Source organism: Danio rerio, chromosome 7 (genome assembly GCF_052040795.2).
Source record: "Danio rerio strain M-AB ecotype USA chromosome 7, GRCz13ab, whole genome shotgun sequence".
NCBI classification, from domain to species: domain Eukaryota; kingdom Metazoa; phylum Chordata; class Actinopteri; order Cypriniformes; family Danionidae; genus Danio; species Danio rerio.
The window spans coordinates 30,756,461-30,777,993 of NC_141027.1; the positions used below are offsets into that span (position 1 = coordinate 30,756,461).

The window sequence follows — 21,533 nt, forward strand, 5'->3', positions numbered from 1 at the left end:
CACATGTAGAATAGTTACTTCCTGGGGAACTGGTGCATAGTATTAATATAAAAAATAAAAGTTGCTGCAACTGGGGAAGCCTGAGTTTCTTTTTTTTCTTAAATAATAAATAAGCTGGGTTTCAGAGGGCGCAGATGACATTTGCAAAAACAAACACTGCTGTTATCCTGTGTTCAGAGGCAGATACCTGATGTTTGGGAATGCAATTTTGTTAGACTGTGGTGGGAGGTAATTATACACAATTGGTTTTGATGAGGGATGACTGCTCATGTAGAAATATTAAAAGGACATGTGAGATGGTGTGCAATTAGGTTGGTCCTCTGGTTAGTTTGTTCGCATCTAATCACATTATCTTTTTATATCTGCAGTTTGTTCTTTTCTTTTGTAGTGTCGCAAAGTTTGCTTTAAACATAGGGGGCTAGAATAATTTAACTGATTTAATTAATTAGAACTGTTTTGGCCCAATGTTCTTTTGTTGACATGGGTTTGTGGAGGGATTGCATTCATAGGAGTCAGGTATTACTGGTGTACAATGTGCTGGTGAAATCGCCCATCGCTCACTGCTTCACTGTGATAGCAGCTGGTATGTTCTGTTGGCTCTCTCCAAATCATTGACACTGCAAAATGTTTAGATGTTTGTTTTCTATTCGATGTCTGGTGGTGATCGCTTAATAAGCATTGGAAGTATGGTTCTAACTTGTCAACATGTGTCCTGATCTAAAGCCTGCTAAAGTATTGTACTCCAGTATGCTTTCTTATCCACAAAAAATGCTTTTCTACTTAGATTATTTTGTCTCGTTTCTAGTTCAAATATCTAAAAAATCCTAAATAAAGAAACTTTTGATTGCAATAAGCATTTTCTTAGCAACTATTGTTTTGTTTTCAAAAATGAAATGCCACAATTATGTGAGTTTTTTCAAAGCAAGCAAAACAATCTGCTAAACAAAAAAATAATCTTTTCATTTAGACATAAGGTTATTTTGCTTACCCCATTGGCAGATTATTTAGCTTGTTATTAATGAAAACTCATTAATCAATTTAATTTAGACATGATTTCTAAAAACAAAACAATATTTTTTTGCTTGACTAGAAGACAAGTAAACCATTTTTTGCAGTGAATGCATAGTCATTTCATCACAAGTTGTATTTATTTGTTCACACAAGGCATCGCAGTGGACGATATGCATGAGAAATTTTAATTGTGTGTAAGCCAGCTCATGCACTTCCGGTAAACTGTCATGTCATTATAAAATCACCACATTTGTGTAAAATTAATGATCTTTACTGCCTTTTTGAAGATACGATATGAAGTTGTTATCACACCACACATGCAGCACTGCATTAAATAACATTGTTCCATGCCATGTCTCAATCTATCTAATGCCAAAGTCTATTTATATTATTATATTTTAATTAAGTTTCATTACTGATGCTATAAAATGAACCTTATGAAATTAAAAAAATAGTCACGTAAACTTTTCACCTGAAGCTTATTGCTGGCTGAAAAATATGTACTGTGCAAAGAGGCAATTTCTCTGTAATAAGTGTTAATCAGGGCACCAATTTAGGAAGTCACTTTTAATTCTCTTGTGCTTTACACAATGCAGATTGAGTCAAAGCAGCTTATTGGGATGAAGATGCAATAACAGAAAAATCTAGTACATGATTTTATCATTGTAAAACAACCAATACTGGTTCCAGTTTGAATCATTGATGATTCAGATTAGTGCAATATGACTGCCATTGCTGATGGATGTAATTGACTGTAGGGCTCTACTGACCTCAAAGGAGCAAGTCAATGGTTTATCCAGGAGACCAAGTGCTCCTCTGTCGAAACCAGAGATGCCCAAATTTGGCCCATTCTAACCTTTGATTTGGCCCACCATTCCATTTGAAAAGAGAGGTAGAAGGATGGCATTGTGGTAAGGGCGAATGTCTTTGGAAAATATTGTAATTTTGAATGTATTGTAACCGTTTGTTTATTAGTATTTTAATTTCTTTAGTTTTGCATATTAATCAGATAAAAAACAAAAACATAAATACTGCCACTCGACGGATATCAGTTAAAGCACAAGACATCAATAAGCAAATCAAGGCAAAGGCAGGTCCAGCTTAGTGTATTCAGCATTGAACTCCATTGTATTAATGGGATTGTTTATGTTTTCTAATATACTGCATTTGTTAATATAATTTAAAGCAATGTTTTCTAGTTATTTTTAAATATTAGGAAATAAATTTGGAGATTACGCATAGAAACTTAAATGTACCTTCGGCCCACAGCCCAGTTAAGTTTGGTTTTTGGCCCTTCATAAGAAAATGTTTGGGCACCCCTGGTGTAAACATATAAAGAAGATATATACATATGTTTATTTATATATTACAGTACACAAAGTTGAATAGAGCATCTTTTCTGTACATTTAGTGCATTCTCTAATTTTTTTCCCATTTACTTTTCCCACAATTATAAAAGGCACTGCAAAACTTGCACTGCAGTGAAGCCTGCTGGATTGTTTAGCAGTTTCCACCAAAACCATCAGAGGCTTTCTGCCTCATAAAATAAAGCATGTTCTGCTGAGGAATGTCTCTACCTCTTGTTATATATCTGCACCATAAAGCAGATAAAAAGAGCTCTTTATACAAGCCGATCTGATCATGCGTTGAACTCCAAGCTCTGTGACTCACACCGGCCTACAAACCCATCCTGTTGCTTCACAACAGCTGCTGTTGCCTGGTAACATGGAACTTTGTGTAAAACGAACATTCCACAATGTGCTCCTGACTCAAAGACTATCAGAAGCGGAGAACGACCTTCTGTTTGTCATTCCTACAGCATAATGAGCCCTGATCGCCCATTCCTGTGGCATGACTCAGAGAAATGAACGCTTTCCACAGCATCTTCGGAATGATTGTAAGTCATCATTTATGAGTCACTCGAATCTCAAAGGCTGCACTGAGTACTGTTTTTGTTTTTGACAGCAGAAATGGGAATTTTCCTTTTTGTAATGGGGAAAAAGACTGAGGGAAGCAGAACATTTCACCTGTAGTAGCCTAGCAAAAACAGAACCCAAACTCCAAGGGGAATAACTGGACATATAGAAGTAAAAAGAGTGAAAGAAGAAAAAAGAGGTGCCAGAGTATAGCTCTAAACAGTCTGCCAGCTCCTAAGAATGTGTGAAGGAAGGGGGAGAAAGGGTGCAAGAAAAGCACCACAAAAAACAAGATGAACAAAAAGCCCTTTCACTTTCTGAGCGCTTAGCAAACATGCGCATTTATCCTGAAGTTCCGTTATAGAGCTTTTCTGACGCTTTTGTTCCTCATTGCTAGTGAACGTTAAACTATGGCGCTTGCGTGAAGGGCAAGTAGAGTGCGTTTCCTTGACAGCCGTTGCAACGTGCACCGCTTATTTATATTCCGCTGCTCATGAAGGAGCCCAAACGGAATCCAATGCTCTGGGGGTCTATTATCTCCAGATCTCATCTAAGAATAGATGAAGAGTAAACTAAATAACATGTTGTGAAATATATTTGTATTGATTTTCATTGTATTTGTATTGTGAAGGAGGAACTTTGATTTGTATGTGCTTTTAGGTTCTAATGGGTCATTTCGTAATTAGCTAGGTTACTAACTTAGCAGAATTAAAGACACTGTTTTTTATTAGCAATAGAAATTAAAGGTAAAAATTATTTTGCAAAGGAAACACTTCACATGTCTGTTGTGCCATTAGTCTCTATAAAAATCACTGTTAATTTCCAACAAGTCTTCCTGCATTAATCTCCGTAGCAAAATACTACTGGTAAATAAGCATCTTAAAGGGATAGTTCACCCCAAAATGAAAATGTAATCACTATTCCCTACACTCAAGTTGTTATAAACATTTATGAGTTTTTTTTTCTCCTGTTAGAATAAAAGAAGATATTTTGAAGAATGTTAGAAAGACAAATACTATGGAACTCAATAGTTACAGGTTTCTTGTTTTGCGATATAGTCATATGCTGTATGCTTTCTATATTAAACAAAAACTGAAATAATGAAAACAATTGTTTACAAAAAATAGTTACAGGTTTCCAGCATTCTTCAAAATACCTTATTTTGTGTTCAACAGAAGAAAGAACCTAAATTAGTTTGGTGCAAGTGAAGAGACAGTAAATTATGACTGATTTTTTTTGGCTTTTGGTTGAACTATCCCTTTAAAACTGCTTTTTGACCAATAATGACAATACATGCTTCAAAATCTTTGTTTAAAAAGCCCATTTTGTGGGATTACATATTTATTTATTTTTTGCTGTTAAAAAGCAAAACACAGGTCTTAGGAATTTAAAACCAGCAGCTGTTTTTAAAAGTTGGGTTTTTACAACACACCGTATTGTTTTAGCGTGGCTAATTAGACCAGTTAAAAAATCAGTGTAGTGGAATGCAAAAACATTGTTTATGTGAACAACTTATTTTAGACTTCTAAACTAGAGCTTGTTTTCAGTTGTTTGGAAATTAACAAAAAGATTACAATCCTATAATTGAAGTCATATTGAATAGGGAAGTCTTTATCACAGCTACAACAGGAACTGCATAGAAAAATGATATTACGCGAATCACATTTCACAACATTTTCCTGTTCCATCCAATAAATCATAAAGCAAGCCAATCACATCCCATTCTTTACATTTGATGTAATTTAAAGGAGAAACCTCATTGCCTAATTTTAGACTGAATAATATTATTTTGCTGCACATGAGATAAATATGAGCGAATATGTATCCCTAAACTGAAAATAAAATAGTTATTTTTCTTGTAATCTGTTAAGCACCATACTTATATCCAGTAATAATATATGTTATATTATATCAGATAGCAGAATACACTTTACAAGTACATGTACAAAGGATGAACTTGCATTTTTTGGCTGTGTTTTAATTTTTAGGCTTCATGTAAATGTTGATCAGTAGATATCTTTAAATAGTTGTATTGTCTGCTGTTGTATTAAATCTAAGGGACTCCCTGAGTTTGATCGTGTCAGGATGATGGATACTTTTTCTTGCGTTTGGCTCAAACGTCTTTACAATGTAAAGGAAGCCACTGGCTTGCTTGGTTTTGGGACTTTTGGAGCTTAGATAAATTTGCCCTTCAGTGTTTGAACTCAGCAGTGAAAATAAACCACACTGAACTGAACTAAACTAAACTTCATCTCTGAAAACGGGACTGACACAGATCCAATTTACTAGAACTTCTTATGCTGCTTTGACACAATCTACATTGTAAAAGCGCTATAGAAATAATTATGAAGTGAACTGAAGAAAAGTATATAAGGAATTAGGAATCCATGGAAAATGTTGTTTGTATGTTGTATGTTTTTTCTTCTGTTTAACACAAAATAAGATATTTTAATGAATGCTGGAAACCTGTAACCAATAACATCCATAGTATTTCTTTGTCTTTCTAACATTCTTCAAAATATCTTCTTTTATTTTTATTATTAATTGTAGATATTAACAAAGCAAGGTTATTTGTCAAATATGTGAGATTTAGGGCTATTCAAACTGCAAAGGAAAAGCAAAAATGTAGAATATTATGACAGATGACCTGAAGGGTGGGTGGGTACACCTGTGTTCAACATCATATAAATCCGTGGAAGCTCAGCCAATGTAAATTGATTCTCCGGAATGGTGGTGGTAATAGTAGGATTGGCATTATGAGATTTACCACAGGTGCATACTTGGAATAGCTTGATTACTTAGATCGACTTATTGTCCATTTACCATAAAATAAAAGTGGACAGCTGAAAATCAGCATCCAACCACCAGGATCTTAATACTTTTCATTCTTTGCGAATTTTCTATGCATATAGCATGAAACAAGATTTTTTTGTTAAAAAACCTGAAAGGTTTCTTTTAAATATTATGTTTTTTGAACTTAAGGGTGAGAAAATTATACCAACTTTTCATTTTTTAGGTGTTTCTATACAATTTAGGTATTTAATTTCTGTGCAAAATATGTTCATTTGCTTTTTATTTCTATACAAGTTAGACATACATTAAAATGAAAGGCACAATAAAAAGTATGTTTGTTTACCCTATTGTACTCGTTCTACACTAGCAAGATATACAACACTCGCAATAAATGTAAGCTACAACAAGAAAAAGTGTTTGTTTATTATGTCTTAAAGGTTAAAGTCCAGTCTAGATCTAGCTCTGAACACAGTGTTTTTAATATTTCCATGCCTGGATCTAACGCAGTGCCAAGAAAAGCTCTTCTGAATGAATAAACAGGGGAACTGACCAACAGGTGTTGCAGGAAAGCAGATAAAAGAGGGGGAAAAAATCACAAACTGCACCAGTGGGATATCGCCCAAGTGCAGGCCTTTACTAGCAGTGGTAGTGCCCAGAATTTAAATCAAGCTGTTCAGGTGGTGTTTTCCAGTGTCATGTGGCAGAAATGTCAGTTCTTTTCAGATTATTTGAGCACATGCTAATTTTCCCTTCCAAAGAGAGACTGCATTTCTCATTTGTAATAGAGAATTTGGTATTTGCAAGGGTAAATTGGACCACAAACTGTTTGTTAGTAATTGTCAAAATGGTTGTATTGTGAGAGGAAAGAAGAAGGAATCATTGTTCACCGTCATTAAATTCCAGTTCTGTTTCTTAAAAGATTACAGTCATTACAGTTATAGTCAGAAAGGTCTTTTTTTTTGGTAGTCATGTGCTTGTATGATGTTCTTCCACAGGTATGTCTGGCCATCGCTCATTACTCCCATCCTGCTGACCCACAGCTACTCTTTGGCTTTGAATACGTCGGAAAGCGATATCATGGATCAGCGGGTAAGAAAACAGAGTCAACTGTGACCGCAAAATGATTTGCTCTGTTTCCACAAGAGCTGCCAAATTGAGTTGAGCTGTCCATACATTCTGCCTCCCTGCAAGTCGAGACATGACGGGACTTAGTGGAGAATGCAAAGTGCTTGTGTTATGAATAGCAGAGCCTTTATTAAGATTGATATGGCTGGTATGATTGAATTGCACAGTAGCATGTAGTTTTAAGAAATGACAGAATGTAGTGCATCTCGGAAACATACTTCCTACTTTTCAATATAAGCTGATTTAAAAAATATGTACACTACCGATTGAAAGTTTGGGGTCAGTTGAATTTTTAAATGTTTTAAAATAAGCTTATTCTGAAGGCTGCAATCATTTAATCAAAACTACAATACAAATGTGATCTATTTTAATTGAGTTTATGTATATATTATGTTCACTGTCTTTTCTTTCTGTAATTCTAAACTAAGGATTTTTCTGTCAGATAATGGTTTACATATTTATACTTATTATATATATGTGTGTGTGTGTGTGTGTGTGTGTGTGTGTGTGTGTGTGTGTGTGTGTGTGTGTGTGTGTGTGTGTGTGTGTGTATGCATGTATTTGTAATATCATATGTACTCAATAATTATTATATTATAATTATAGAAGGAAATATTTAGTTTTAATTTATTTGCATGGGTAATATGTGAAGGATCTTTATATATTTTCAAACATTCTGTATTTGTACATATTCTACCCCCAAAAAAGAAAAAAATACAGTACAAATTGTAAAACTGTGAAATGTTATTGCACTATAAAATAACTAATAAATTAATAAATAATAATAAAAATTAATAAATAATAAAGTAGTTTATTATTTAATTTAATAATTTATTCCAATGATTTTAATGATGAATTTTCAGCTTCATTACTCCAGTCACACAATCCTTCAGAAATCACTTGAATATTATTTAATATTATTGTTGTTGTTATTATTGCAATTAATATTATTATTAATGGTAATAGTGGCGGTACATTCCGCTGTGGCGACCCCTGATTAATAAAGAGACTAAGCCAAAAATAAAATAAATGAAAGAATAATGGTAATAGGAATAAAAGCAACAATATCTGGAGTAATAAAATCATTTAAAACTAAATACAATAAGAAAGCAGTTATTTAAAATTGTAATAAATATTTAACTATTTAATTTTTCTTTTTTTTTTTTTTTACATTTAATAAATGCCGCATTAAGGAACCGAATAATTTTCTTAAAAAATAAAAACATGAAAAAAAAAACTGGCCCCAAACTTTTGACTAGTAGTGTATATACTCTTTATTTGTATTTTTATTTTTTTATATACACACTGAAATATGTCTGTGGTCCATGAGAAGTAAAATAGAAAAAAAAAATTTTCAAGAATCACCTATGTTTACCAAGACAGCTTGTACAGAGTAAAAAAAAAATAATATTGTGAAATATTTACAAAAAAAGTTTTGTTTTGGCATTTCTTGTTGTAAATTTGTTTTATTCAAATTAATATTGAGAATATTTAGGCTGCTTAATATTTTTGTGTAAACAGTTTTTTGTGTGTAAAAAAGTTCAAATAGCGATTTTATTTATTTATTTATTTTATTTATTTATTTATTTTTTTAGAAACAGATTTTAAAAAATGTATTTTTTATTTTAATTAATCCTTTTGTACTGTTGGAGATGTTTTCATCCACTCAGGCGTGATTTTGAGGCTTTTATATGGACTATAGTGCGTGTGTGAGAGTGTGAGAGACATTTGCACACTTGATGTGTCTGAGAAAAAAAAAATAAGCAGCTCAGCTCTCAGAACACAGTAAACATTCACTTTAAAAATTATATGATCAATTAGTCATAGCAACATATGTTTTTAGTTCATTGTAACATATTCAACTAAGTTAATCGGGTTTAAACTTAATTTTATAAGTTACACAAGCTGTTTAAAGTCAGTTTAACAGAAAATAAGTTCAATTGAGTCATAAGGTTTATTTGCTTAAAAATTTAAGGCAACCAGGATTTACAGTGTAGTAAGTCTATGTATGTACACGCACTATAATTTGTTGTTTTACTCAACAAAAAAAAACTTTTTTGCACAGGCCTATCTAAAGGATTACTGGTGCCAACTGTTGATCAAAAGTAAAAATGACAAATTTGACCTCTTTCCAATAGGGAAGATCACCAACAATCAAGAATATCATGGCTTTGCAATTAAAAAATGTCCTTATAATCAAAGTCAATATGGTAAAAACAGCCACTAACATATACACAGGGGTTAAATGTTTATTATTATTATAGCATAATTGTGTATTTTTGAATTTAGAAATACAATTAATATTTTATTGTAATTTCTGAATATAATGACGTGTAAAAAAAAAAGTCATCATTTTTTAAAGTAGGAATAAAACAACATCTCAGTAATCCACCTGCAGCTTTCTCAACTGTCCAGCCCTCATGAATTATAACCCCTTTGCTGTGGTTTTTGAGTGTACGTGTTTGGTTTGTTTAGGTGAGCGGGTGAATGGTGTTGACCCTGGCGGGGGTTTGCAGACTCCCCTGTTTGACTGTTCTTCAGATTGGGACAGGGAGATCAAGCGTACCGGTGCCTCTGAATGGAGGGTGTGTACCATCAATCAAGGCTATTTCATCTCACCCAGGTCAGTTTACATGTCAATTCTCATCTGTTTTGTAAACCGCTTGTATCATAAGCATCTTAGGCTGAAAATCAGCGCTGTGTGACTTATATAATGAGTAAATGTGACAGAAATGCAGTCATGAGTATGCACAGTATAAATGGCTATTGTTAACATGAACATGGATTAGTCATGCTAATTAATAAATCTCCTGATGAAATGAGGATAACTGATTAAATTAGACAGGTCTGTATTAATCTGCTCAGACAGACAGGAATGTTGTGCACTCTGGAATAATCCTCTGGAATGAAATCACTGATCTCTCAGATCCACATGCAGTTCAGTATCAGGTCATTGTGTTTATAATACTAACACAAAGAAGCGTCGCACATTTGATTGTGCTTTTTCTGCCCAGGCTCGATGGAAAAATGTGCCTCGACCAACATTTGTTTTGCAAAAATGCACCTAAACATACAGATTGCTGATGTTCACAGCTGAAATAAACTCTACAGGCAGGAAAGCAACAACAAATGTTTATGACAACATAGATACAGTATTACCGTAGTGCATGCTTTTTAAACGTATATTATTATGTCTACATGACATTTCGATCTCCAACATATGCATCTGCAACATAAACTTTGTTTGATAATTTGCACTTAGAGCCAATACGGTTTGACCAAAGTAAAAACATGGTAAAACTGCACGGTTGCTTCATTCCTTAGATTTAGAGTAGGTATATGTTATTTTTCAACACTTTACACTATTAATGCCACACATGCATAAATAAAACATTGAGAGATTTGGCCACAAACCCCCAAAACAAAACCAAAGACACAATAAGTAACTTAATGTGCTTTTGTAAAAATGTTACACACAGGCACATATCTTTTCTTATAAGCCTGGATTGGGAATTGAACTTGAACTGTTTTCTGTTGTTTGCAGTCTCCCAGAGTTCTTTGTGGTTCCGGTCTCTCTAGCGGATCAGGATCTGAAGCAGTACGCCTGCTGCTTTTACTCGCAGCGCATCCCGGTAAGCACCGTTTACTGGGCTGCTATATTGGTTTATGGAGTGAGAGGGGAGGAAATCCACAAATCACTTTTACTCGCCCAGTCTTTTTTACACTCACTCAGAGAGGAAGTCATCAGTTAGTGTCTTGGTTTAGAACTTTGCAAAATAGAAATAACATCTGTACATAATCTATCCATATTTTCCCGGTAGATGAATGTACTTTGAGTAGTTTTATATCTACCATTTGAAAATTACTTGTTTGGTTTTGCAGTTGTGGTGCTGGAATCACCCCAGTGGAAGTGCTCTGGTTCGCATGTCTAACATCAGTGACCCGCAACAACAGAGAAAAGTGGAGCAGAGGTAAGAAACAGAATAAGAGGGTGATTAAGGCAAGCAGATTTGGTCAGACGTGTTTAAAGGAAAACTATACATACAGTACATGCATACATACAATATATACATACATGCAAATGTGTGTGTATGTATGTATGTATGTATGATTGATCGATTGATTGAAACTTTTTACAACTCTCCCAGAGTTAAACAGTTATTATCCTTTTTAAATTTATTCAGTTGATCTCTGGGTCTGGTGAGAGCACTTTTAGCTTAGCTTAGCATACATCATTGAATCAGATTAGACCATTAGCATCTTACTGAAAAATGACCAATGAGTTTAGATAATTTTCCCATTTAAAGCTTGATCCTTCTGTACTTACATTGTGACAAGCTGACAGAAAATGAAAAACAGCTATTTTTTATAGGCCTATATATATAGGAACTATACTCTCATTATGGCTTGATAATACATTAATTTTGTGTATTGATATTTATGCAGCACCTGAAAATAATCCCCAGCTTAGTTATGTTGATGGAAGTTAGCCCATTTTTACACACTGCGTAATATCATTGCGACTGCTGCAGCCCTTGATTACTATGCCATAATAAGAGTTTAGTTACTAGCCCTAGAACAGGGGTTCTCAACTTTTGTCTTCTTTTGGGCCCACTTCTTATTCTTTAAATTTTTGAAGGCCCACTCATCTGACATTTTCTTTAAAATGTTTGTATGAAATGGTCGTTTAAACCTTTATTTTTGTTTTCGCCTTCTGTTATTTTCTATTACTGATATTCAATTTTTAAAAATATAATTAAATTTAAATAAATAAATAAATATATATTTATATATATTTATGTATATATATATATATATATATATATTTATTTATAACTAAAGCTATGAAATATATATTAAATATATTAAAACAAAACAAAAAATTATATAGAATAAAAAACACAGGTTCAAAGAGAACCACAGGTCAACAGGGAGATTGCAAAAGACCAGCTTCTGCTTTAAACTAGACTGACTTATTATAAACTATTTAATATCTACTATTCAAAAATATACAGACAAATGTAAAATACAGTTAAACGCATCAACCAGAGCACGTCTGAAGCTCATATACAAGTTTATTTTACATTCTATGGCAGAAACATCATTGAGCCTCCGTTATGAAAACGTGTCCGTTATGAAACACTCACATGACATTAATTTGGACAACTATGTGGATATGTTAAATAGTTCACGCAAAGAGAGACTTTCCCTTTGACTTCAAGCGTAGTTTGTGAATGAACAGACTAACGTGTACAAGTTGCAGACGCACAGTAAGCAATCAGAGAACAGGAGAACGTGCATTACTTCAACCATTTTAATATAGCTATTAATGATGAAATTCTAAAATTATACTATAATATTGAGAGTTGATTTTAATCTATCTCTCGGCCCACCTGCAGTATAGCTGAAGCTCTCTATTTGGCCCACCAGTTGAGAATCCCTGCCCTAGAAGATTGCTTATCTTTCTTAGTACACAATGTAATTACAGAAGAGTCTAGAATTAAATTGGAAAATTATTAAAACTCTTTGGACTTTTTTGAGTGAGATGCTAATGGTCTAATCCGATTCAATGATTTATGCTAAGCTAAAAGGGATTGGCTGAATGGATAAAAGAACGGTAAAACAACTCTTTAACTGTAGTGTTTTGTTTAAGTGTTCCTTAAATAAAACAGTAATAATTCTTTTCTAAAAATACATATATTTGATGAAGCACTCTCGAGAGTTATTTTCCCAAATATTATTTCTCTGCTGTTGAAAATGTTGCCATGTTGTGATTATCTTTGCTTGCTCATCTCAGATCTTTTGGCTTTTGAGCCTAGTAGGCATGCCAAATCTGCTCAGACCCATAGATGCCGGATGTCAGAGTCTGTATTTTATTATTTAGTAAGCAGTGGTTAAAACTTTTCTATTTCTGCAGGATTTCCAGTGCCATCACTAAGAGCCACCCACTGCGCAGTGATGTCTTCAAGTCGGATTTAGACAAAAACCTCCCCAACATCCAGGATATTCAAGCTGCTCTTCTTAAACTGCGACAGATCTGCGTTATAGGTAATCAATACACTTTTGGAGAAGGAAAGACTGCGGCACACACTCAACTAAATAAGACTTTAACTGTAGGAAATCCTCTCAGGCTTAACACTGGGCTACAGTAAGGGCCAGGAATGTTTTTGGTTATTTCAGGAATCCCACATACTGCTTCCTGGTGCCATTGAAAACATGTTAGCTGGAAATACACTTTTAAAACATAGCTTAGGTCTATACAATGTTCCAAATAAGCTAAGCTGTCTGATGGTGTAATCATATGTTTATTGCCTCCTGCCTCACTCTGGCTCTAATGTGCCTTTTTGCTCACTTTTGTATAAATATGCAGAGTCATTTGAGGAGTCTGAAGAGAAATGGCTTTCATCCTTAGAGAGTTCAAGATGGATGGAGTATGTCAGGTATGATTGAGGAGTGTTCAGTAGTAGCTTCTGCCAGAAATGGTTTCTGTTTTTGCATGCTTAGGTGTTTATTTAGGCCTCAACAGTTTTGAGATTGTTGTGGTATGTTTTTCGTTTAACAGGACATTTTTGCGGCACGCAGTAGAGGTAGTCTATATGCTGGAGAGCAGGCATGTGTCTGTCATACTCCTTGGTAAGAAGCACTTTGTACACACACATTTATGATGTATATGATAAATATTTTAGTTACTTGTACTTGCAACTTCTCAGTGTTTATTTAAAATATCTTAGTTTAACCATGGAATGACATGAGGGAATGATGACAGACATTTCATAACTGAGTGAACTTACTTAAAGACAAACATGTAATCCGTTTAAGTCTTATTTTGTCTATATGTGTTTGCATGTGCAGAGAAGGAGGACCGGGACCTGAGCTGTGTGATTTCCAGTCTGGTGCAGCTGATGTGTGATCCACACTGCAGGAGTCTGCATGGCTTCCAGGCTCTGATTCAAAAGGAGTGGGTGATGGCTGGGCATCGTTTCCTGGATCGCTGCAACCATCTGAAGAAGAGTGATAAAGAGGAGGTAGTGCAGCGCATATATACTGTATATCAAATGTATTTCAGCATCATATTTGTTCATCTATAAAGGGGCTTTCAGATGTGTGAACTCAAGGTGTTTTATTTCTCTCTGCAGTCTCCTTTGTTTCTGCTGTTCCTCGACTGTGTGTGGCAGCTGTGGAATCAGTATCCAGCAGCGTTTGAGTTCACTGAGGTCTACCTGACAGTGTTGGGGGACAGTATGTGGGTCCCTGTTTTCAGCACCTTCCTCTTTAACTGCCCGCGACAAAGAGCAGAGCACAGCAGGGTTAGATGCTTATGTTTTGACAATTCTTTTTATAGAATTATATTACAGCTTTATTCCATCATATACCATCTTTGTTTGCTGATTAATTCATCATCGTATAAAAATGCACTTACTGTGCACATGCATGTGTTTACATTGTACTTGTATTTAAAAATACGTCTACATGTAATTACATCTGTAACTAATAACGCCATTGATCATACTCCAAACAGTTAACTCTTTTTAAACTTAATGATTTCATTAACCTGTCCCTGACCTTAAATGGCGGCAAAAGTGTTTGGTAATACAACATTAATATAATTCTACCATAAGTTAAAAAGTAGCTATAAATATATAAATATAAAAATATATTCAAAATTGTTTACTATTTGCAATTTTCTCCTATACAAAATCCCTCAATCAATGTTGTAAACCAGCAGCCATTGACATCCGTAGAAAGAGTAAGAAATAGAATAGGTATGGAAAGTATTCAGACCCCCTTAAATTTTTAAAAATTTGTACTACTAAATTTTGTTATATTATTTTGTACTATTGTTAAATTATTTAAGGTGTTTTTTCCTCATTCATTTACACACAGCACTCCATATTGACAGAAAAACACAGAGTTGTGGACATTTTGCAGATTTATTAAAAAAAGAAAAACTTAAACCCAATTAAGCAAAGAGTCTGAATAATAAGGACTAGTAATATTTAAGTCAGGGCTCTGGCTGGGCCATTGAAGAACAGTCACAGAGTTGTTGTGAAGCCACAGTTATTTTAGCTGTGTGCTTAGGGTCATTGTCATGTTGGAAGGTAAACCTTCGGCCCAGTCTAAGGTCCTGAGCCCTCTGGAGAAGGTTTTCCTCCAGGATATCCCTGTACTTGGCCACATTCATCTTTCTCTCGATTGCAACCAGTCGTCCTGTCCATGCAGCTGAAAAACACACCCTCAGCATGATGCTGCCACCACCATGCTTTACTGTTGAGACTTTATTGGACAGGTGATGAGCAGTGCCTGGTTTTCTCCACACATACCGCTTATAATTAATGGCAAAAAGCTCTATCTTGGTCTCCTCAGATCAGAGAATCTTATTTCTCACCATCTTGAGCTTGTTTTTTTTTAGCAAACTCTATGCAGGGTTTCATGTGTCAGGCCACTCTACCATAAAGCCCCGACTGGTGGAGGGCTGCAATGAAGGTTAACTTTTTACAACATTCTCCCATTTCCCGACTGCATCTCTGGAGCTCAGCCACAGTACTGGTCTTTGGGTTCTTCTTTACCTCTCTCACCAATGCTTTTCTGCCCCAGACGGCCAGCTCTAGGAAGGGTGATCAGAAGAAATGGACTGAGTTAAATATATGAGTGTCAAAACAAAGGGTCTGAATACTTAGGACCATGTGATATTTCAGTTTTTCATGTTTAATAAGTCTGCAAAAATGTCAACAATTCTGTGTTTTTCTGTCAATATGGGGTGCTGTGTGTAAATTAATGAGGAAAAATGACCTTAAATGATTTAGCTAATGGCTGCAATATATCACAGAGTGAAAACTTTAAGGGAGTTTGAAAACTCTCCTCACCTACTGTATATATTATAGAATGTAGAACGTTTTGCTTTCCAACATTATTTTTTATATCTTTCTTTGTGTTAAACAGAAAAAAAAGGTTAAACAGGTTTAGAAATAGAGTATGGTGAGCAAATAATGACGGAACTACCCCTTTAAAGAGTTTAGTAGTAAACATAACCTGCAAATATGTACTCTAATTTCCACTTGTATTGTCTGTGTTACATATTCTTTTAAGCATTTATAATAATTGTTTTATTATTAGCTGTCTTAATATATACATTTAGACTGGTTTGGTTCGTTTGTCATCCACTTTCTCTCTGTAGGATTTTGCAAGCAGTAAAAGTATTCACCTGGGGCAGGACCAGGCTCTGCGTTTTCCTCCAGTGTGGGACTGGTCTCAACAGTTCAGCCTCAAAGACCAGACTCTTTTTAATAATCCCCTGTACGTGGGCAAGATCGCCACCTGTTTGCAGAACGGCACAGTGAAGACCTTCACACACAGGCGCAGCAAGGTGAGCTCCCTGTGGCCACGCCACAGCATATTTCAGTTGTCAATCCTTTTTATACCAAAGAAGAGTGACATTCTCATTCAATTACTAACAACCACATTCAGAAGAGTTCTAGGAAGCGTGTATGTAACTCAGGTGAAAAACTAGTTGTTAATGATGTATTTGACCATGGATGTGTCTGACTTTTGTATGTGAGGTGAATGAAAATGAGACTTTATTTACTATTTACTGGGTTGTTTATAGCATCAAGCTAAGCCTAAGTGAAAAGCAAAAGTGGACATGGCAACAGCATGTTCTGCTAAAAAACCCTACAACCACAAAACACTACAGTTCTGTCACTGCACTGGCGGTCTGCTTTAACATAATGAGTGTTTGGTTGCTAATATCAGTGTTGTGCATAATAAACACACCAGATTGCAGATTGTTGCTGTGGTTACCACAGTGTCAGTCATTGCTATTTTAGGAAGAAGTCATTTATTGCATGCCGCACACATACACACACTTTTGTTTTTGTGAATTTTGGGGACATTCCATTGGCATAACTGTTTTAATACTGTACAAACATCACCTAATCATCACTAAAAACATTCTGCAGTTTTATTTTCCTCAATAAAACTCTGTAATTTCTGTATTTTTTATTAGTCTTTTGAAAAAGAGAAACATGTTGCTATTTACTCATGAATCAGTATCTGTTTGTAATACCCGTGTCAGACCAATGTCATTATACATTTTTGTATCCACATACGTCACAAAATCAGACAACTACAAACACACCGAAATGTAAGATTTGAGTTGTCATTCAGTTTTAGCATATTTGATGTCATAACATTTCGTAAATGGTACAAGAAAAGCTCATAAAGGGTTCATAAAAGGTTTAATTTGGTGATTGAAAAAGATATTTACAAAATGCCATAATGTAAAAGTCTGGTCTACTTATGACTTATACCAGGATTTACCTTATAGTGGTTATATCACCAGCAAACTCTGGGGAACAGTTATATTTCTGCTGTTCCATTATTGTCTTCTACTGACAACTTTTTTTGACCAATGCACAAATCAGTATTGTAAGGACAATTATCAAATTTGCAATCGTTTGTGAATTTGACTCACCACCTTTTTTTTTTTTTTTAATTTACAGGTCTTAAAGAGATAGTTCACCCAAAAATAAAAATTCTTCTCCACTCAAACCTTGTTTGAGTTTCTTTCTTTTGTTCAACACAATGAAAGATATACTGAAGAATGCAGGAGTAAACAGCTATTGATTCCATATTATTTTATGTTTCTATTTAAGTCAATGGCTGCTTTTTAAAGCAGGTTTCTTGAAACTGCTGCAGTCGCTGGTCAACGAGATTGGCATTTGCTGCCAGAGAGCCAATACATTGCCTGCATCGTTAACAGTGGAATTGATGCTATCCAATGTTGAAGCGAGTGACTCAAATGAAGACATCGCTCAACAGGGCCTTCAGGATTGTGCTAATGTCAGCCATTGTTATGCTAGATGTTAACGAAAGTTCCTTGTCTTTTTCTGATATTTTCCTTTGGCTTTTGACATGGCAGAGCAATTAAATTAACTGCAATAAGTTCTGAAAGCTGCCAATAACCCTATAACTGCAAATAACGATGTCTAGTTAGACGATTATAAGTGAAACTGCAGGAGCAAGCGGAGCACTCGACTACACTGGACGCCTCATAACTGAAAGTCCGGCTGCTTTTTTGACAACATTCTTCAGAATATCTTGTATTGTGTTTAACAGAAGAAAGACAGTTTAGAACCACTGGAGTGTAAGTAAATATTAATGAGATATTAGCTTGAACTGCCCCTTTTAAGAATCATTAACTCAGATTTATACTCTATATTCAGTAGTCAATATGCAGATGATTTGGTTGTATTATAAACAATGATAGCAGAATGCAAATTGAAACGAGGAGTATAAACATTTTTATTTTGCTTCTGTCCCAGAAAAACTACAGTTCCACTGTGCGTGGTTTGCCTTCACTCATGCGCAATGGATCTCTTGGGCCGAACGACACCCTGACCCGCCGAAACTCTCTTGTGCTGCGTCTGCGTTCTGACTTGTCTCAGGTGCGGGAGCAGCCGGAGACTCCGTCAGAGCGCTTCGTTCGGGACTTCTTTTCTCGGGCTGTCGATCTGCAAGGCCTGCTGCTCCCCCAGCTCCTCCCATCTCACCTCTCCGTCTGGAAGCTGTACTTCCTACGCTGGGTCCCCGAGGCCCAGATCCCACACGGCGGGCCTGTCACTGCCTTCCACAAGCTCTCAGTGCTCACAGACGAGATCGAAATGCTCCAGAATCAGCTGAGGCAGTACAAAGGAGCAGCCGGGACTGCTAACACATCCCACGCGGAGCACAGCAAAATGTACTTTAAGGCCACTTCCACTCCTCAGCAGTGCCCTGCTCCTCCAGAATACCTCAGCTCCTCGTTTCCCTTCTCTCCTGTGGGCAATCTGTGTCGGCCCGGCATTTTGGGGACTCCTCTGAGCAAGTTCCTCAACGGGGCCAAGATCTGGCTCTCTACAGAGACGCTGGCCAATGAGACCATCTGAGAGCGGATCAACATGAAGATCTTGCGTGATGTGAATGTGCAGGCTTGTGGTACGGACACGTTTTTATTCAGTCTGTTGAGAGCCGTCGGCTGGTGAGGTTTTTTTTTTTTTTTTATTCTTGCACATGATTAAATATAATGCTCCAATCGCACATCTTTCTGACTTGGGATTGTTTGGATCTGTTCTACCTGTGTTGTGGTGGATTTTATTTTTCTTGTAGAGTTTGTGGCATTAGATGGAAAGGAAGGTAAACCGGTAATGCTTTGCATATTTATGGTTCAGTTTGTTTACATTAGATAAAGCATTAGCTATCATGAACAAACTATAAATGGTTTATAGAACACAAATTAGTATGTACATTTCACGTTTCAAATGTTTTTACAACTTTTACATTCATTTAAATGAATTTTATTCCGTTTATTCCTGTGATAGCAACTTCAGCATTACATGATCCTTCAGAAATCATTCATAATGCACATTTGGTTTATTTTGTATGATTATCAATGTTGTAAATGGTTAACCTGCTTAATGTTGGTTAAAAACAATGCATTTCTTTCTGGACTTTTTGGCTAATATAAAGTTCAGAGGGATCACATATTTTTGGGATGCAAATCCTTTGAGAATTTGTGAAAACATTCATTTTAAATTCGTACGGATGCTTTAAATTGAAATTGTCATTTATTTTCTTAAAAAAAAAAGTCTTGCCGATGCCAAATTGTTAATTTAAACGATTTGAATTCATTTTTATTCGCAACACATTCAATAATGTTAACACAACTTAAAACTCGAACGAACAATATGCAGAGCTTGTGTTTTTCAGCCAGTGATGAACTTCCGGTGAAAGCTTTATGTGACTATTTATTTTCAATTAAATAAGCTTCCTTTTCCAGCATGGATGTTGTAATGTGATAAAAATACAATCAGTTAAATACACTTAAGCATCCATTTAGTTGTTAAAGCGTAAAAAGAGACAAAAAAACATTTAAGGTTAGGTGCTGTCATTAGCTGCAGGCTAGCGGAAACAACTCCATTGAAAATACTGGGGTAAAATTCATTTTTAGTATGCAAGAAAGAACATTACAAAGATGTAGGTATAAACAAAGAGACAAACAGGGTACATAAATACAATTCCAGCAAATTAAACAGGTTTAACTGATTTACACCAAGAAAGAGTTTTACATGCAGTATAATTGTTAGAGTCTTCACATATAAATCAAAGTCCTTTCTGAAAATAAAAAGTAAAGGTGTTTTTTTTTAAGATTTACATTTACGAATGTAAAATTTAGCCAAAAAAAAGCAATAAATTCATTATAAAATGACAATGAGAAGGATCTAATTTAAGAGATTAAGCAAAGATTACAACTTTTGGGAAAATACAAGAGAATGAGAAAGAAAAGAAAGTATTTTCCTTATGAAATTGGAGGTCAACCCAAAAAACTACACTAAGTGCACTCCCAAAATAAATGATTTAGTGTTTCATCATGTTGAGTACAAAATGTGGAAATATTAAATAATAAAAGGGGAAATATTGTTAGTAAATTTAGCTAGTTTGGTAGAAATCAGATCTTAAATGGATCGATTTTGTATGGGATGACAATTCACCGGAAGCCCCGTTGCTGGCTGACTGAAATTATAACTCCATGTGCAGATACCCCATTGAATACAATTAAAGAATGACCATTAAATGCATGTTCCTGACAGCTAATGCATTAATTAATGAACAAACTGATCCTCATTATAAGGGATTATCACAGAACTGTAAATGAAATCTGTAAAATGTACATATCTTTTCATAGATTTAAGATTTCTTAAAGCCTTCTGGCAAGGTCTAACTGTAGCTAGCTTTATTAAAATCAGTAACCAAAATTGTGAAACTTGATATAGGAGCGGACAGGGTTTATCAGCGTAAACCCCACAGCAGGCAATAACTGAGCACATACGGGCGTCTGTCAGGCGGGCTGGAACCGCGCTCTCTCTCTCTTTGAAGCACAGCATTGGTTGTTTGAAAATGACTGACAGCTGCTCGAGCCAATCAGCTGGTTGATTTGATGAGAAGCGAAGCAGTCGGCATTTTAAATAGCATCTGAGTGTCAGATAAGACATTTTCAGTTGAGGAAATAGTGCTGCTGCACCTGTGAACTTTTGCTTTAGTTATTCAGAGTTATTTTAATAGTGCAGCCGTGATAATGATGTTGGTTTGATATGTAGCCTTTACACATTATTGATTTTCTTTTAGTTGTGGTTGGGGATCACATTTTTATTTTATTCAGAACAAATTATAGTTTGTTTTCTCCTAGATCTGGTACTCGCCCGTTTTCCCTGATTCCCTAGTCTGAAGTAATGCACAGTAAGAGTGTAGTTTACCGAGAATGCTGTCATGAGTATGACAACTGTGTTTGTTTGTTACAGCACGGTTTGACTTGTCAAACAGCACTGATATTTATTCAGTTATGCAAAGAAACTAAAACAGGGATATTGTACAAATCCTCTGTGCCTTGCAGTGAACTGCAGTGAACCTGTTGTTTTTCTGGATATTAAAAAAGAAGAAACTTCATAGCTCATGGTGGGAGTTTTTCATTGGTGTGTAAATGAACAATGCTGACTAATTCCAAAGCTTTGTGTGGAAATGAATCAGATACTAGTGGTTGGACTGTTGCGTTTTAATAAAGGTTACTTTGGTTTGTTTGTGAGCTAGCAATATGCAAAATCTGGCTCTTCAGATTTTCAAGCAAATAAAAACAATTGCCCTATTTGACTGGAAGGC

The 21,533-nt window shown here is 35.2% G+C and overlaps 1 protein-coding gene across 2 annotated transcripts in view; it reads left to right on the forward strand.

The window, feature by feature from the left end:
- The window catches only part of mtmr10 (myotubularin related protein 10), a 46,936-nt gene extending 25,412 nt beyond the window's left edge, over window positions 1–21,524 (forward strand). The window contains exons 6-16 of one of the 2 annotated variants that reach the window (XM_087259424.1): window positions 6,716–6,809; window positions 9,321–9,468; window positions 10,390–10,477; window positions 10,728–10,816; window positions 12,763–12,893; window positions 13,216–13,285; window positions 13,408–13,478; window positions 13,698–13,870; window positions 13,982–14,152; window positions 16,021–16,209; window positions 18,167–21,524. In XM_087259424.1, coding sequence (XP_087115550.1) covers window positions 6,716–6,809; window positions 9,321–9,468; window positions 10,390–10,477; window positions 10,728–10,816; window positions 12,763–12,893; window positions 13,216–13,285; window positions 13,408–13,478; window positions 13,698–13,870; window positions 13,982–14,152; window positions 16,021–16,209; window positions 18,167–18,769 — 1,827 coding nt within the window. In that variant the 3' untranslated portion in view covers window positions 18,770–21,524. The remainder of the gene's footprint in view (window positions 1–6,715; window positions 6,810–9,320; window positions 9,469–10,389; window positions 10,478–10,727; window positions 10,817–12,762; window positions 12,894–13,215; window positions 13,286–13,407; window positions 13,479–13,697; window positions 13,871–13,981; window positions 14,153–16,020; window positions 16,210–18,166) is intronic. The other variant, NM_001077597.3, reaches the window with a different exon arrangement.
- The last annotated feature ends 9 nt before the right edge of the window (window positions 21,525–21,533 follow it).